At 41.9% G+C, this 19,060-nt stretch overlaps 1 protein-coding gene across 2 annotated transcripts; it reads left to right on the plus strand.

Annotated features, from left to right (window-relative positions):
- The first annotated feature begins 11,572 nt into the window (after nt 1-11,572).
- Nucleotides 11,573-17,524, plus strand: SLITRK5 (SLIT and NTRK like family member 5). 2 transcript variants are annotated; one of them, XM_063392297.1, is made up of 2 exons: nt 11,573-11,689; nt 14,229-17,524. In XM_063392297.1, exon 2 carries the CDS (start codon nt 14,237-14,239, stop codon nt 17,099-17,101), a length of 2,865 nt encoding a protein of 954 aa, XP_063248367.1. In that variant the 5' UTR covers nt 11,573-11,689; nt 14,229-14,236; the 3' UTR covers nt 17,102-17,524. The 2 variants fall into 2 exon arrangements, with proteins under 2 accessions (XP_063248367.1, XP_063248368.1); XM_063392298.1 differs by lacking the exon at nt 11,573-11,689 and adding an exon at nt 12,125-13,244.
- Nucleotides 17,525-19,060: the final 1,536 nt, after the last annotated feature.

The raw sequence follows: 19,060 nt of genomic DNA on the forward strand, positions 1-19,060 counted from the left end.
GTATGCTATCACATCAATCCTGACAGCTGTTTAATAATCCATATATTCATACATATCAATGTAACAGAAAAACAAACAGGAAATATATATTGTTACAGATATAACTAGATAAGCTGAACTTGGTTGTACAGAAATTTTCAGGAGCAGTAGCTAGCAACAATATGAAATAAATTTTGAAAGAACTTAGGGGTTTTCCTGTAATATTAAGTTTTTAAAAGAAATTTATTAATGCAAGTCTGAATTTTTAAACAATATCCGCCTCATCATTAGCAGCACTCTATTTCCCAGAAAGCCCCATCTAGGTCAGTAAGATTACAGATGACAAAGTTTAAATATGTTTTTTATCTCTTTACAGTTATATTCAGTTATCTCCAGACATTGACTGGCCATTCACCAAGTATGTATTAAGCTCACTTGATCTTAGGTAAGAGGCACTAAGCTAAATGGATTGCATCCCCTTGGTAACTGGTAGAAAGGGACATGTATTTAGAGAAGAATTCAAGTAATTAGAATAATCCTTGAGAGATGCCCATCTCACATCACTATCTATAGGACAGTATTTGAGATGAATTGGCCCTGATTTAGACACCACGCATGGTTGCCTAGTAAGATTATTTCAAGACATGGTACTCATTTGCCTTTAAAGAGTAAATTTCATTTTCTAAAGCTATGAAAATATTTTTTGCTTTTCCTACAATAGTTGGGAAATTGTTCAAGTGGAATGAATAATTTAATTTAATTTCCTTTACTAGTACATAGATGCATTTTGGAAGTAGGTAACTGTAGGGGCTTCTCGGTGATGGCAGAGTAGGCGACAAAGTATCTCTATAAGAAAAGTAACTGTAGTAGTACATGGTTTATTGTGAGGGCCTTGCTTGTAGCTGCTAGGCACAGCTAAAGCAGGCCAGGAGAGCAGGAACAGAGCGGGGAAAGAGAGGGAAAGGAGAAGAGGGAAAAGAGAGGGGAAAAAGGGCAGGGGAAAAGAGGAGGAGGTTCTGAATACCGTACAATAAATATCTTTCTAAGTTGACTAGTCTGTGTTGGGCCAACCAGTCTAATACAAGATAACAACATTTACATACAGCCAATAGAACTGTCCCATTACCTAAGGCAAACAGAAGGGGATTGTTTAATCAAGGGGGCTGGCCCTCAGCTTAGCAGGTCGTTGTTCACAAGCTGATGGCCCGGTACCCCACACCCTAAATCTCAAAGCTTGCTTTCATTTCTATCTCGCTTGTTGATCTCATACTCCCAGAATCTAAACCATCATATTTATAAGGCCTCTCTACTTCATCCTTCCCAACAGGTAACATTTTGTAAATGTAGACAGCTTCTTAACATATCTTGAAGCCTGCAGAACCTATATGGGCTTCAAAGGCTAAAGTTCATCCTAGGCAAGATAGACTTCATGATTTAGGCACTGATAGTCTTATTTACTAAAATTCTCTGTTGCTGCAATTTTCAGCAATAAATTTGCATTTTAAAAAAGGATTAAAGCAGGACATAAAAGGACATCAAATATTTCCAACATTTTACTATATTAGGAGTCTGATTCATATTCTGGACGAGATACTGGAAAGGGAGCTCTGAGAAAATAATTAATTTAATAAGGTATTTGACATTCCATATGCCACATTTCAGTTAACTGATCTCATTTTCCTTCCACTTCTGAAATAAAGACTGGGGATAATATTCCCTTTCACCTTTCTTTCATCTGCTCTTTCTACCGTGGCTTCAAATTTACAGGTAGCAAAGTACAATTAAGTAACTTTCCACTATTCAGTTACCACTGGATGTCACTAAGACTGACATTCTCGCTACAAAATATTTTCTCTAAGTCATATAGGTTACAGAACAGCACCATGGCTTGATGCTACCTGATCAGATATGTCTAGTGGAGAATGCCATTTGCAGCTACTGGGTATCACCATAAGAGCAATAAACACAGTAAAATCCCATGTGGCTTTCTACTTAAGCTTTGTCAGGTGTTTATCTTCCACAGCGATATGTATAAAAATCTAGAGCTGAAATTACATTGAGACATTACTTTCACACCACCTCTATGCAGAGATAAACTGCTCTTCAGAACCTTTTCTTCTGAAGATTCTAACTCTATACTGATCTTTACCAAAGGGTGTGAGAAATTTCTTGGTGTGTTATAACTTGTACAGCTTGCATTATATAAACAATGCTTGCAGGGCATTTTGACATTCTTAACTAAGGTATAGCATATAGTTATGATGACTTTGTTTTCTTTTTATCCAGTATAATGTATCTTTAGTGTCTTGCAAGATATCTTTATGCTTTATACAGAGAGTATACATAATATAGAAGTTTTATGACATACATCACTACCATTTTTCACTGAAACTCATAGCTTCACTGGTAAACTAATAAAACACTTGTATTAGTCAGTTATTTTAATGATTATAAAACACAGATTCTTATTTGTGTTTTCCACTTGTCTACAATAATGTTTCATATCCCCTGCTTACAAATCTCGTGTTCTATTTCTTCATATTGAATGATGAAGCACCAGTCCTTCTCCTTCCATTGCCTGTGGTAAAAAAGTTGTAAATGATAGATACTCAAAGTAGCCTAATTCCAGCCTGTGGTACAAAGACCATGGGAACCCACCGCAGTATCTTTAAAGACATGTTTTCATTTTTTAAAATAAATTTGTCTCATAGCTTTTTTGGTCTGTCAAAACTCAGTCTTGTCAACTGAGAAGGTATACTAAAATTTAACTAAATTTAAAACAGACAAGTGGAAATCCAAAACAAATACCAGATTATCACATCAGTGTTGAAGTACACAAGGTTAATGAAGAATAAAAAGCTATGATTCATTAATGCATTCACCAAGGCATAAGTTTTCAGTGCAGTGGACTTGCAAATCTCTCACTCTTGCATTAGAAGACTATGGACTCAAATTTTAAACCAACACTGTGACTTCCTTAAAACAAGTAAAGACATTCCAACAAAATTATGCTGATAGCAGCAAATACCTTTAAAATAAAACTTCTTTCCATAATTCCAAATTCTTAGACTATGTGTGATATAGAAGTCCAGAAATAAAATGTTTAACAGTGTTGACAGCTCCAAAAAAGAGCTATTGTTCTCTACAAGTTCAAAAGAAAAAAACTCAGAATTATGGGTTCAGAAAAGTAGCTTTTCTCTAGTCAGGTATTGAATGGTATTGGGAGGATGAAAGCTTCTTTGTTTGCTTGCTTGTCTTTTAAGTAAAGATCTGTGTTTTGAAAAAGAGAACACACTACTCAACAACCCTGTTTTCTGGACAATATCAGTATAATCCTGCTCTCATTGTACATGCAGCCTTTTGATGTCAGAGAAAATGATTATTTAATACTCTGACGTGTCTGTTCAAGTATCCTATTTATTATAAATGAAACAAAAATATCTCAATTTTTTATTGGGTTTTTGTTACTATTATTAATAGGAAATAATAATTTTAAAGCTTTCATGTCATAATAGCTGCTGACTTTGATTAAACAACTAACCTGCAAGAAGAATGTTTGCGTGACACTTAATAGCCTCTTGATTACCAAAAGAATTGGGGTCTAAACCACATTATTTTTCCATTACTAGCAATCTATTTAAACAATAATTGTAAGGGTTAGAAAGCTCTACAATCCATCAAAGGCTCTTAATTCTTGAAACATTCCATTTATCAAGATGTCCTAGAGAAGCTAATCACAGTACACGTTTCTTCATCATTATTTGACATATATAATTAATTGTGTTTACTATGTTAAAATCCATTTTTAATACCAAATGGTATGAACAATTTTAAAATAAATAAATAATAATAAATTTACCAGACATAAAGCAGACTGAAATATTTTCAGAATACTTTTTCTGATTTATATATATATAAATACTTAATATCAAAAAAACTACGTAACATCAAAAAGACTGTGTAATATCTAAGAGCACATGATTATCCATTTTTCTGTTTAAAAAAGTTTGTTCTGAAATATAACTGCACAATCATCAATCCACTCATGTTTTCTCTTCACTAATATGCAAGACTGTTGTCAAACAGAACACAAAATCATGAAGGAAGTTTACTATCATCTTTCCTACTCCTCCCGCTCAATTTCTCCTCCTCCTTCAGTGAATGAATGTTTCCATCAACTAAGTGCGGATTTTCCCGCACACACATAGGGACACCTAGTGGCAGAGACTGATGAAAACTCCCCTCTAGGAAGACCTGGAGGAGCCACCAGTGGAATGAAATCCAGGTCACGCGGAGTAGCCAAAACATGCAAACTCAGTTCACTCTGAGGTTTTGCACTTTTACTGGGGCGAATCTACTTACTTAAAAAGACAAAACAAACCAAAATATCCCTCACTTTCCTTTAATGCACCATAACACAGTTATAGTGCCTCCTGAGTAGAATCGTAAAATAATAGATTGATTTTTGATTATCCCTTCGTAAATAAATTTTCATATTTAAGTAAGGACAAAGCTGGTAAGCATCAGCCTGTGAATGTATGTACATAAATATGTGAAACTGACACATGGATTACAGTTATATTTTGTAAATATGTATTAAAACATATTATGTGGAAATGCATACAAGTAGCTTTGTTTTCTTGAAAGAGTCAGATTAAAGATTTATAATTTTATTGTATTAATTACTGTGTGTTCAAATATTCCCTAGAAAAATCAAAATCAAAATTCAAAGATTCCAAAAAAATTAAATGACAAAACATAAAGCTAAGCACCTGCATCCACTTAAAGTTATGCAGGGTGAACTTTATATATATATGTATATATAAATATATATAGTCTTACTTATCATTTACAGAGCCTAGATCCAGTATTCAGAAACCATTAAGACCGCCAAAGTTCTTGCTGGGTACATTCTTGTGCCTCAAGGATCAACATTTCTTGCTGTATTTCTTGCAGCAATCTTTTTCAAAGACATTTGAAATTACATTAATGCTGTCTGTTATTACTGAATCACTTGGAAGTCTAATTTATACATAATCTCCGATTTTCAATTTCTGACTTCCCCTGCTTTTGTCACTTGTGAGGAACAGTTCATTAGGAATTCTCACAGGATGCTTAACTTCTGCAAAGTGAACAGGGATGAGACAGGTCAGTCACTGCGTTTGAGGGATAGTATACTGATCATATTCAAATTTCTGCTAACTAAAGTGGTGTAGAAATTTTAAGCCTGCTACTTCTATTGAATGTTTTAACCACGAAGGCAAAAACCACCTGGTAGTTCTCTGAGTTTCTCCTGTTTAATCTGTTTTGCTCAGTGTAAGAAAATTAAAGCAGAAAGAAAAGAATAGCCAAATAGATTTGTACCTTAGAGTTACCCCTGTATGCAAGGATATTAATAAACCTCTTTTCCTACTCTACAACTTCCACCAGAAAAACTAAGAAGCTATCCCAGAGGAAATGTTCAGATCCAGAAGAAATCAGAATCCTTTTATTTCAGTTATTATAGATAGATTAGGTACCTTACATGAGACATATTTTACATGAAATAATTTTAATTATTTGATAAACCTAAGTATAGCAAGGAGATAAGAGAAATGAAAAGTCAGAACTAATGTATAATGACAGAACAGTTGAGGAAATTTCAGAGAGATTTTTTGCAGTTTGCCACTTATTCCATGTCATGTCTTACTGAAAATGCTGAAAATTTAGCTAGTATTTTTGAGATAATGGAACTGAATTGAATTTGATTTTCATAAGTAGTTAAAAGCATATTGCTGGAAGGGTTTATCTACATTTCTACATCCTCACAGTTGAGAGTTACAATATACTAAATATGTAGGGGGGTGTTGCGTTGTTTTGTTCTGTTTGTTTTTTTGGTTTTTTTAAAGAGAGCTACAGAATTTTTAGTCTAGATGGTACTTCCCACTGACTCAAAACCTTTAATTTGTAATAAAGAACAAAAGTCAAACCTCAAATCTTCCTTGGGAAAAAAGAAAAAAGGGAGGAAGAAGAAAAAAAAGGGCACTGCCAATGGTCTGTGGAGACCCCCTCAATAGGAGGAAATAAGTTAGAAATTCTTTGCAGAATGTTAGAGGAGTTACAGCATGTCCCACTACACAAAGCAGAACAAAAGAAAGAAAGAAATTAACATAACTCAGAATCTAAATTATACAATAAAGGGAGAAAACATCCTACCTGACCTGAGAGCCCGCAGTAAGCCCTCAGGCAGAGAAGAGATACAGTATAAGTGTAGAAGAAAACATATTCCAACTTCTTAAAAAAGCCCTTTTCTTTCCAACTTGCCTTTCCCTTTTCTAACAGGAACTGTCCCATTCAATTACACAGTTTTTTATTTTCAAGTTGTATTTTAAAAAACTTTGTTGGCCTGATTACCTATTTGGAAGACCTTCCCAGTCTCAAACAGTCAGTAAATTTCTTCCCTTTCCTAGGCTTTATAATCAATATATAAGCATTTGATGGCATGCCAACAACCCTCTTCAGTTCAAATACGTTCTGTTTTGGGTTTTTGTTGGCTGGGTTTTTTTTAGTTGTTGGGTTTTTGTTGTTGTTGTTGTTTTTATTGTTGTTGTTGTTGTTTTTTAGCATTTAATTAAAAATGCATTTGTAAGGACTCTTATGTCCCTTCAATATCTACTTGGCTACGTATTCCTTTTCTTTTTAAGTCTCTCTTCTGTAGACACATTTTCCATGCCCTAATTACCATAGTTTCTTCCTGATCTTTGACTTCATTTTGTTATCTTCTTTGAATGTATAACTAGAATCATGGATAATACACCAGGAACTCATGAAAAAGCACATCCTTTACAATACTAATAATGCCTTCTTACCTATTACAACATTCTGCATAATACATCATAGAATCACATTTTTCTTTTCCCTTTATATAAGTACTTCATTTATAATAGCAATCTATAACCCCTTCCTGACTGACTACTGGCTTTAAATTTCTAAATTTTTTTATAGACTTGAATCTTCCCAGTTTATAGCAAAAGTTTTAATTCATCAGTTTGTAGAATGCATTATTCAATTTCACACTATTTCTGATCAGCTTAGACCAAAAGAAAGTGATATATAGATACATATGAATCGACTTTAGAAATACTGACATGTTAAAATATAGAAAATAAGACTAAAGTTGTAAAATATTTATATAGTATATATGTATATACATATATTTGCACATATATGTGTCTCAACATATCTGTTCCTCAGAAAGACCTCTAATTTTGTCTAAAAATTCTGTTCAGACTCACTTACCTTATACCTTTAAATCAGTGCTATGTGTATTACAAAGAGCTGATCCTTTCAGTATTTTAGGACATAAAACTGCTGAACCAAACGCTTGTGCCATGATACACTGGGGATCTGATTTCTCTTACCCTGTTTCTACTTTCACTAGATATCAAAATTTACATATATTCTTACCAGAAACAGAGGGAACTTTTCTGGTACCTATTCAGTCTTGGCCTACTTCATTCTTAATGTCCACCCCATTATTTAACAACCATCCCACTTCTTAAATTCTCATTTTGGTTACATTGCTTTAGAAGTTTTTACCCTATTTCAGTTTCTGTGCAAGTTTTGGTTTAATAAGGTTTCTGACCATTCTCAGTTGGGTTTTATGCCCTCTAATTATTGATGCAGATTTCCTCTTGCTAATCAATATATCTTTTTCATTCTCTTAAGGTTTTGTGCTTACTCTTAATAAACTTGCTTAAGCCTTTAACCTTCTGGGAATTCTTTTTCATTCCAGTTTAGGTGGGCTATTTTGTTTCTCCCCATCTCCTTCACTGTAAAAATTCAATAATAATTGCCTTTTTTTTTTTTTTTATTTTTATTTTTTTTTTTTTTTTTTTTTTTACATAAAGAAGCATCTGTCTTATCTGAATTCTTCTTCCAGTACTTACTAAAGTTTTTTATTTCTGAGTTTGCCTTTCTGAAACACTGGACTGCTGTTACAGATCCTTCACATTCTTTTGTCTTGAAACGTCACATGAAATAGAAAAGCTCAAAACCATTATATTTAGGATTATTTTCTAGTATTAGTTTATCCTGCAGATCCTTTAATTTACTAAAATTTCATCTAAATTATCCTTGTCCCTTGCTTGCTCAACATCTGTTCCGTAAAAGTTGTCCTCTATCATGTTCAAATTCATGTCATCCCCAGCAACACTGGTTGAACTTTTGCTGATGCTTGCCCATAAGAAATCACACAAATCTACACGATCACACAATCTCAGCTTTAGCTTTATTTTCCCCTGTATTTGTAGGCATTATTTTCCAGGTCCAATCTCTACTAGCAGATTCATAACAGATTGTATCCCTATTAAGTATTTTTCCTACCCTTTGTTCAATGATTTTCATTCAAATGGACACTATCTCATCTTCACCCTCAAACTTAACACTGTTATTGCTTTATTGTTAACAGTCTTCACTCCTTAACATGTTTTACTGCATCAACATGAAATTATTCCAACACTTTCTTCGTCTTTCAGAAAGAGTGTCCATCCTTGTGTTCCAATATATTTCATTCAATTACTTTGGCACCTCCAAATTCCTGTTTTCCCAAGTCTTTTTCCACATCCTAGATCAACTGTTCCTGCCAATGTTATAAATTGAAGTACTTAGAAAGAGGGTAGACCTGAATACCTACAAGTTGTACATACAATGCACGCATGCCTAATACACTTTCATTGAACTATCTTTACTCTTGCTGCATCCTCACTCAGGTCCCTCTACTTGTATTCCATATGAGGATTATATGAATTATTTCTCTTTCCTCATGAGTATTTCAGTTTAAAGGAGTTTAGGTTTTCCAGTTTAATGAAAAGCAGATGAAAAATAAATAACAAGAGGCAACACTATAGTAAAAAAATATTTTTCACAAATATCCTGGTTTATGTTTTTGCTTTGGTTTAAAATGACAGTTCTAGTTCAAATATTCAGATATAATTTTTCACTGCCAGAAATACTTTTGGACTAAGAATAAGAATGAATGGAACAACAGCATGATACTTCTACACTAATAATTATTTAAATCTCCCACATGCTACTAAAACCATCTAGCAGTCTAAAAACTTGGAAGTAAGATTTTATTAAATCAGAATTTCTACTTATGATGCTGTTTAATATCTCACTAGTACAGGATCAGAAAAATTAAACTGAAATATATCTACAATGATGACTGTAACATGATAGCTTTACCATGATTTCAGACTAATGAAATATCAACTTCTCCAAAACAGTTTCAAGAAGGAGTTAAGCTCAGCCTAGCTGACAAGGTTATGTAAAATATCTTTCTCTGTTATGAATAGAAAAGTATTTATGTGTGTCTAATTTGTGTGTCAGAGAGAAAAATAGCATAGAAACACAGGCAAATGCTATAAATATGACAGGCCTAAAAAGTGCTAGCATATATGGACAGAATCCCATATATTCAAAATGTAGAATTATTAATTTTAAAGAGATATTTTTCAAAAATATTGGGGCCATAAGAAACTCCTGTAAGACATCTCTGTTTAGTATCCGTGATTTTTTTGTTGCTCCACTATCATAAATTCCACGTTGTATATTAGAAAAGTTTAAAAGAGTGTACGTAGGGGGAAAAAAATGTGTATGGGGTATGGTTTGGTATTTTCTCCTGACTGAAAGTAGCACGTCGGAACATTATCACAATCTTTGCAAAACCTTCCACTGAACTAACTGGGTTTCCATTGAAACAGGAAAGCTGGTGATCCGTTAAGAATATAAATATGTACTTTGTCCCACTGAGAAGAGTTCCAAAAGCTTCTACAAGGTCAGGAAAACCACCTAGTCCATTTAAGAAATTTGTCTTCCATCCAAATACCAGATCTTGCTTGTTTCAGTCCTGAGGAAGCAAGATTTGAGTCACAATCCTTTTATGATCGCAGAGAAAATGAATATGACTTTTAAGAAAGGTTGCGCATTACAAAAAATATGATTTTTTAAACAATATTTTTTGGCTTTAGCATGCTGGGATGTTAAGATATGAGTTAACAGAGGTCTGCTGAAGATACAGATGTGCAGAAATCACATACCACATACAGAGTATTGTTCAGTGCTTACGCTTGTACAGGAAAAACGGAGAGACAAATACATCTAGCATTACCTTTGAGTTAAAGCCAGATTCCAATCTCTGTGCTGTGCACATGGGGTGTACTCCGTGTGTTCCTGTGTGCATAACACCTATTCGATTTACGTACTACAGTTTAGACAGAACATAACAGCAATTAACACACAAATGCGAACACGTGCACATCTTTGCACATATGCAACTATGTCACCTTCTTTCTAATTTTTTTTTTCAACATTAGCCAAACAGGCTATTTCGCCGAAAATAAAACTCCAAATGTAATCAGAAAAAGGAGAAAAAAAAATCTCCAGCGGTACAGCCAGCCCTGGCACCGGAAAGCCCTCTTTCTGTGGATGGTCGGCATGCACACCTAATACCGGCGGTCATCCCAGCGGGAACGCGCTCCCCGCGGGGTCGCCCCCTCCGTGCCGGGCCGGGGGCAGCGCCCGCGCGCGCCCCATCCGCCGCCCTGCGCTGCCACCTGGCGGCCGCGGGAGGCGCCGCCCCGCGCGGGAGTGCGCGGCGGCCCGGCGGGCACGGGGGGCGGCCACAGAGCCCCTCAGATGCTGCTGTTGCATCCGTGCCCCCGCTCCTTCCGCGACCCGCGGCCGGGCTGGGCAGAGGAGAAAAGTGAAGCTGAACGGCTCCGACCCACGCTCGCGCCCACGATATCGGAGAATGCGCGTAGCGAAACCCGACACTTTGTTTCACCGCGAACACCCAATTCCCCGCGGTCTCCCCGAATGCAGCGGAGCCTCCCGCACAGCGAGCAGCGGCAGCGGCGACCGCCGGGCCACCGGCTCCCGCCGCCCCCTCGCCCCCTCCGCTCCGCTCCGCCCGGCCGCGGCCAGCGAGCGCGGCGGGAGAGGACGGACGGGGCAGCTGCGGACCTCCGCCCGAGGGGTGCGGGCAGCGGGAGAGGATCCAGCGCGGCGGCGGAGCGCGGGGAAAGTTGCCCCGCGCTGGCGAGAGTGCGAGCGCAGCCCCGGGGTGCGCGGGAGTGGCGGGGAGGGCGCGCCGCGCTCGTACCGGCATGTGTGTGCCCGTGCGCTGGGTGCCCGTGCCGGCGGGCTGCGCGACGCCCCACGGGGCCGGCCGCTGCCGCCGCGCCGTCACCCGGGGACACCCGCCCCGCAGCGCGGCCCTCCCCCGCGCCCCCTGCACTCCCGCCCCCCTCCGCGCCCGCTCGGCGCCGCCGCCCCGCCCCCGCTCCCGTCCCTCCGCCTCCCCGCTGCGCTCGGCGGCGCGGGCACAGCGCGGCGCTCCGCCGGCCGCCCCCGCCCCCGCCGTGCGGGCGCGCGCCACAGTGCGCGTGCGCGGCAGGCGCGCCCCCGCGGCCGCCCAGGGGCGCGCGCGCGGGCTCGCGCTCGCGAGTGTGAGCGTGCGGCGCGTGTGCCCGCGTGTGCGCGCCCCTGAGCGCGCGCTGTGCCTCGGCGCCGCCTGCGTGCGGGGGGTGCCCGTGCGCGCTCCGCACCGAGCTCCCCGGCGCTGCCGTCCTCGCCTCCGCCGCCCCGGCGGCTCCGCGCAGCGCCCGCGCAGCGGGTCGGCATCTTCATGGGCTGCCACCATGCTTGGGCCCTGGAGATTTCGGGCGAAGTAAGTACCGGGGTTGACTTTTCTCTCGCTCTCTTTTCCTCCTTTCTTCCTCCCTTCCTCGTTCCCCGCCCCTTCCCCGCCGGGTCTTTCCTCGCTGTTGCTTTCCACCCCCAGCTCCCCGCCGCTTGCCCCCCTCCCCCGAAAGCCATTTCTCCCAACTCGGGGTGCTGCTCAGTTGGGTGGCAGTGTCCGGCTGGGGCTGCTCGCTCGCTGCTGCTGTCGGCGGTACTGAAAGCTGCTTCCAGCCGGATATGCAGTGCGGTAATCTAAGGGTTGAACTCTTCGGGGAAAAAAAAAAAAAAAAAATTAGCAACCACACACGCAAGAAAAATCCCGATGCAACCCCTTTCCTCTTCTCCCCTCCCCCCCGTCGCCCCCACCCCCCACCCCCCCTCAATCTGAACCTCTGTAGGGAGCTGGCGAACAGCAGCACACAGTCATCACAGAGGGGTTTCCAGGGCGGGATTGCAACCTTGCATATAGCCAGCTACAACTTTATTTTCTTTACCTCCCATCCCCCGCCTTTTTTTTTTTCTTTCTTTCTTTCTTTCTTTTTTTTTTTTTTTTTCAGAGAAAGGGGAAAGGGAAAGGGAGAGGCAGGGAAAATTGTATTTGTCTCCTTTGCTAACCATAATTGAATTAAAGTTGTAAAATGCCTAGGAGTTTAACACTGACCAGGCAGGTTTTCAATAGGTTGTCATTGTGGTTTTTTTTTTTTTTTTTCTTCTCCGAAGAACTGTTGGTTAATGGATGAATGGATCTGATCGAGCTGAGAAAAAATATGCTAGATGCATGCCTTTGAGTAAGATTTCTGCTGCCTTTATGCAGTGAAGCCTTTTTGCTTTGAGTAATTCCGATCCAGTTGACGTCTGGTCGGAATTAGAGAGAGATTCACGGAGACTTCCGATTTCTTGCTGCATGATTGCCTTTGCTGCAAGTGCTAGTTTTGCAGCCTTGAACCTGATGCCACAGGAGATGTCTTGCAGTACTGAGACTTCTCGGTTTTTAGGATGTGTTTCTCCAAACCAGAGTTGTGTCATGAGGATTGGAGCTCTGAGGTGGACGATAGGAAATGCAAGCCTGCTTCAAGATCCCAGCATTTAAGCCTGATGATTTATTAGTCTTCCCCTAGCGACACACAAAATGCATTTATTTTCCCTATTCATATTGCTTTTAGACAAGTAGAAGTAGAAGAAAGCCACAAGAAGTCAGAAAGATGGCAAAAAAGGAATGGATTTGTTTCCAGCTAGGTGGAATTCAGGATTTAAATTACTGACGTAGGTCAATGGTAGGGTTTCCCTTCTACCCTCCTTGGCTTTTAATCAGCCTGGGTGTCTTCTCCCCTAAAGGATGAAGAGCACTGACAGCCATTGCTGCTTATAATCGGTAACTCTGATGTTTGGAGTGTTGGCAATGAGATATTTTCATGAGACCTATTTAGATCTCTCCACTTCTACCAGGCTAGTTTTGCAGAACATTGGGAATAAGCGCTATGTCAGATATGGATGAGACTCCGAAGATGACCTGCATGTTTTACATTTTTCACAAATTTTGGGTGAGTGGTTAAAACATTTTTTCTGAGAGTATGTATGTGTATGTGTGTGTGTGTGTGAGAGAGAGAGAACAGCAGACTTCTGCTTGAAATGAGCTCTGTTACATTGTGTATAACTTGGGAAGGGATCAAATATCAATTAATATTATTTGCTTTTGTGAAGATACAAAATTTCCATAATTGAAGAGCACTGTTAAGTGCACTGAAGTGGGAGGTTAATGTATTTAATCTCGTTACAGAAGAATTCCTGCACAAAAGTCATCTGGGGGTGCGTGTGTGTGCATGTGTGTGCGCGTGTGTGCATGTCTGTGTGGGTGGGTGTGTGCTTTGTAAATGTATAGCTAGGAAAAAAGCCACCAACATAAAAGAGTTTTAAGAAATGTGTGATGTGGAGAATGTGTCAGTATTCCCTCTGTTGAATTAAGATGCCATTTTCAGCACTGAGCATTTTTCTTTGGATTCCTACCATGGTATTTCCACCACCGGTTAAAAATCAAGGTAAAAGGAGGGGAAGACCTTGGTGCACTGGTTCAGCAGGGAGGTTCTGAAGGGAAGAGGGAGCTGGGTAATAGGGGAGGTGGGAAACCTCGTAAAATGGTGTTTCTTTTCTCTTAAATTAGAAACATGAAACTGAACTGACAGCCATTTTATGTATATTTATGGGGCTGGTTGTGAAAAGGAAATCCAAATAAGCATTGAAATTCACCCCACACCAACAGAACCAGAACAATTCCTGCTGTGACCTCACCTTTTTATACACCACAGGCATTTGACTCGCAAGGAGTTGCCTATCAACCCTTTAATCAAGGCATGTCATCCAGTTTCCAGAAGTGTGGCAATTAGAAGTGACAGGAGGGGTTTTTTTTTGCTTGGTGGACAATCTGTTCTCTATCCTACTGAAGACATATATAAACTTTATTTCCATTTCTAATGTTGTGGGGCTACCCTATTATGCTACTTTCTTTTTTTTTCTCCTTATCCTTACAGGAAATAAAATGTATGCTTGCTGCTCTACAGTAACTTTGGAACAGGACCTCAACAAAAAAATGCATATCTGGATGCTGCAGACGATCGCATTTGCTTTAACATCACTAGTCCTTTCCTGGGCAGAAAGCATCGAGTATTATGGGGAAATCTGTGATAATGCGTGTCCTTGTGAGGAAAAGGACAGCATCTTAACAGTGAGCTGTGAAAACAGAGGGATCATCAGCCTTTTTGAGATCAGTCCACCAAGGTTCCCTGTTTACCACCTCTTGTTGTCTGGGAACCTTTTGAACAGGCTGTACCCAAACCAGTTTGTCAACTACACGGGGGCTTCGATTTTGCATCTGGGGAGCAATGACATACAAGACATCGAAACTGGGGCCTTTCATGGTCTGAGAGGTTTAAGGAGGCTGCACTTGAACAATAACAAGTTGGAACTTTTACGGGATGACACTTTCCTTGGGCTAGAGAGTTTGGAATACCTACAGGTCGATTATAATTATATTAGCGTCATTGAACCCAATGCCTTCAGCAAACTGCATTTGTTGCAGGTGCTGATTCTCAATGATAACCTCCTCTCCAGTTTGCCCAACAACCTTTTCCGTTTTGTGCCCTTAACTCACCTGGACCTGAGGGGTAACCGGCTGAAGCTGCTGCCCTATGTGGGCCTCCTGCAGCACATGGATAAAGTGGTGGAGCTGCAGCTGGAGGAAAACCCCTGGAATTGCTCTTGTGAGTTGATTGCTCTAAAGGATTGGCTGGACAGCATCTCATACTCTGCTCTGGTGGGAGATGTGGTTTGCGAGACCCCTTTCCGCTTACATGGTCGAGACTTGGATGAAGTCTCTAAGCAGGAGCTTTGCCCCAGGAGGCTCATCTCGGATTATGAAATGAGACCTCAGACACCACTGAGCACTACAGGGTATTTCCACACCACCCCGGCCTCAGTCAACTCCGTGGCCACTTCCTCTTCAGCTGTTTACAAATCTCCCTTGAAGCCCCCTAAAGGAACCCGCCAACCCAACAAGACAAGGGTGCGCCCCACCTCCCGCCTGCCCTCAAAAGACCTGGGATACAGCAACTATGGCCCCAGCATTGCCTACCAGACCAAATCCCCGGTGCCTTTGGAGTGCCCCACTGCCTGCACTTGCAACTTGCAGATTTCTGACCTGGGCCTCAACGTCAATTGTCAGGAGAGGAAGATCGAGAGCATTTCTGAACTTCAGCCCAAACCCTATAATCCTAAGAAGATGTATTTGACGGAAAACTATATTGCGCTGGTACGCAGGGCAGATTTTGTGGATGCCACTGGGCTGGATTTGCTGCATCTGGGCAATAATCGGATCTCGGTCATTCAGGACCGGGCTTTTGGGGATTTAACTAATTTGCGAAGGCTGTACCTGAATGGGAACCGGATCGAGCGGCTGAGCCCGGAGCTGTTCTATGGGCTGCAAAGCCTGCAGTACCTCTTCCTGCAGTACAACGTCATCCGGGAGATAGAGGCAGGCACTTTTGAATCTGTCCCCAACCTTCAGCTCTTGTTTTTGAACAACAATCTGCTGAGGTCTTTGCCAGGGAACATTTTTTCTGGTCTGTCTCTCTACAGGCTGAGCCTGCGGAGCAACCACTTCTCCTACCTGCCAGTGAGCGGGGTGCTGGACCAGCTGAAATCCTTGCTGCAGATCGACCTGCACGAGAACCCCTGGGACTGCACCTGCGACGTGGTGGGCATGAAGCTGTGGCTGGAACAGCTCAACACCGGCGTCCTGGTGGACCAGGTTATCTGCGAGTCCCCTAAGAAGTTTGCCCAGAGCGACATGCGGGCCGTCCGGGCGGAGCTGCTGTGCCCCGACTACTCGGACATCGTCGTCTCCACGCCCACGCCGTCCCCGGGCCAGCTGCCGGCCAGGACCACCCCCTCCTCCTCCACCGTGCGCCTCAATGGCACGGCGGCGGCGGGCGGCTCCGCGCCCGCGGGCGGCGCCGGCGGCGGCAGCTCCTCGGTGCCGCTCTCGGTGCTGATCCTCAGCCTGCTGCTCGTCTTCATCATGTCCGTCTTCGTGGCGGCGGGGCTTTTCGTCCTGGTGATGAAGCGGCGCAAGAAGGGCCAGGGCGACCACGCCAGCGCCAACAACTCCGACGTGAGCTCCTTCAACATGCAGTACAGCGTGTACAGCGGCGGCGGCCACCACCACCACCCCCACCTCCAGCAGCACCCGCCTCACCGCGGCGGCGGCGGTGGCGGCGGGGGCGCGGCGCTGCCCAAGGTGAAGACCCCCGCCGGCCACGTCTACGAGTACATCCCGCACCCCCTGGGCCACATGTGCAAAAACCCGATCTACCGCTCCCGGGAAGGCAACTCGGGCGAGGATTACAAAGACCTTCACGAGCTCAAGGTCACCTACAGCAGCCACCCCCTGCCACCCGGGGGGGGCGCGCCGCCGCCCCCGCCGCCGCCGGCGCCCGGCGGGGAGGATGCGCCGGCGCGCAGCCCCGCGTACAGCGTGAGCACCATCGAGCCGCGGGAGGAGCTGCTCTCGCCGGTGCAAGACGCCGATCGCTTTTACAGGGGCATTTTGGAGCCCGACAAACACTCCCCCTCCACGCTGGGTACACCCGGCTCCACCCTCCCCGACTACCCCAAGCTCCCCGCCGCCTACACCTACTCCCCCAACTATGACCTTAGGCGTGCCCACCAGTACTTGCACCCGGGGCCGGGGGACGCCAGGCTCCGGGAGACGGTGCTCTACAGCCCCCCGAGTACTGTCTATGTAGAGCCCAACAGGAACGAGTATCTGGAGCTAAAAGCAAAACTAAACACAGAGCCGGACTACCTCGAAGTGCTGGAAAAACAGACCACATTCAGCCAGTTCTGAGAAACAGCCCCCCGCCCCCCTCCCCTCGCCGGTCTCAGCAGCTCCTTCTCTAGAGTATTTGTATTTAACAACCACACGCAAAACAAAGAAACGTAAATGCTGACCTCCCTACACACACACCTCTTCCCCCTCCTCTTTTTTCCCCCTTTAATTCATTTTATTGTAGGGTGAAGTGCCTTGGCACAGGACTTTTCAGCTTCGGGGAATGATTCTGAAAGGGTGTGCTGTTCAGTTGGGTTTGGTTTTGGTTTTTTTTCTCTGTTACTGCATTTGGAAGCCGGAGACCACCTATTGTGTAAAATGGGCACAGCACTGGCAGTGTGCGGGTGTCCGTGTGTGTTTGGGGAAGGTGGCAGGAGGTTTCATGGTTTCCTGTCAGGTCACATTCAGGTCGTGCTTTTTTTTTTTTTTTTTTTTTTTTTTTTTAACAGACATTCTTTATTTTAGTTTTCTCTCTGGTTGAAGAGTATGGCGCACATTTTCCCCTTTTAGCCATGGGTGAGTCTAAATGGCTTTTATGGAGAGATTAGCACACCCCGACTTTAATACAAGGTTTCCTTTTTTTAAGGATGTGTTTGTATACTTTCTGGACTTTTCAATTAAAAAAAAATATATTATGATCTTTAAAGGGATCACTGTAGATGTGGACAAATCATTAAAGAGTGCAGAGATATATGATCCATAACTGGTTAGTGAAAATAACTTATTGATGAAATATAAAAAAAATATTTTATTGTAGCACCTATTTTTATATGCACATTGGCATTTCTCTTTCCTTCACTATTTTAGGGCCTAATCTTGCAAATTTTTAACTCGCTTGAGTATCTCTATTTGTGAAAGAAGTCCCAGCTTAGGCCTTCATCCTGCAGGCACTTAAGCACATGAACAACTTTACCAATGTGTGTAGTTTTGGAGACTCACTCATTGAGCAAAGTTAGTCCAAAGTCAAAAAAATTAGGATAGAGGATGCAGAATTCTTCTTACAAGTAAAAATACTGGAATGTTTAAGTGGGGTTTTTTTTTGGTTTTTTTTGTTTTTTTTTTCCCCAGGATGGGGTCCAAAGTCTGTGGATTGCTTTAAAATATTGCACTACAGTAAGAGCTTTGTCCCCAAATCTGATATAGTATCAGAAGGACCTTTTAAGTCTCTATAGATAATGCCAGTTATGACCAAATCTTAACAGACAATCGGAGACATAAAATCTGATCACAATAGGAAAAAAAAAATCATGTTTTTCTATTGAAAAAATGTATCTTTTAGCAACCTCCTGCTCAGGAGTCTGGTTGGGCAAACTAGTGAGGGACATGTGGAAGGCATTCATTTTATCAGTAAAAAAAAGTTTCATTTTTGATTTGTTGGTTTCATTTTTTCTTTTAAATTTTGTATTAGTTAACCAAAATATAATGATTTGCAACTGTTGTAGCCAGTTTATGATTGTTTAGTCGAGTACAATTGCACTTGTACAGATCCACATGTTTACTGGCATCCTGAAAGACCAAATGATGGACTGTACACATCTCTATAAAATGTCTTTACCCCTTTGGGCAACAGGCAATGGGAAGGATATTCATAAACACAGCATCACTGTAAGATGGGACAGCTGATGTCTCATATGTATCCCAGCACATGTGATTTTTTAATAGTTTCTGAATAAACACTTGGTAAATATTTCAAATGTAAGATCCTGAAGTAATGAGTATCTGAACTTTAAAATTTCTGGCCAAAATAATCTGTTTGTACATTGGATTCTCTTTACTAGCAATTAAGTCTCATCAAGAAAATCTAACATTTCTAGGCAAAACGTAATGTGTTCTCGGTTTTCGAAACATGACGTGGTAATTACCAGCATATATAACACGGGTCAGAAAGCAACACAATGATGTATGTTTCAACAACATATTGAATAGGATAATTTTATATTTATATTTTGTTTCCTTACTGAGGTGTTCTTTAATATA

The sequence above is a fragment of the Prinia subflava genome, chromosome 3 (genome assembly GCF_021018805.1).
Source record: "Prinia subflava isolate CZ2003 ecotype Zambia chromosome 3, Cam_Psub_1.2, whole genome shotgun sequence".
Lineage (NCBI taxonomy): Eukaryota > Metazoa > Chordata > Aves > Passeriformes > Cisticolidae > Prinia > Prinia subflava.

Bases quoted from the DNA above. Each gene is read 5' to 3' on its own strand.
- SLITRK5 (XM_063392297.1), top strand. From the start codon at position 14,237: ATGTATGCTTGCTGCTCTACAGTAACTTTGGAACAGGACCTCAACAAA.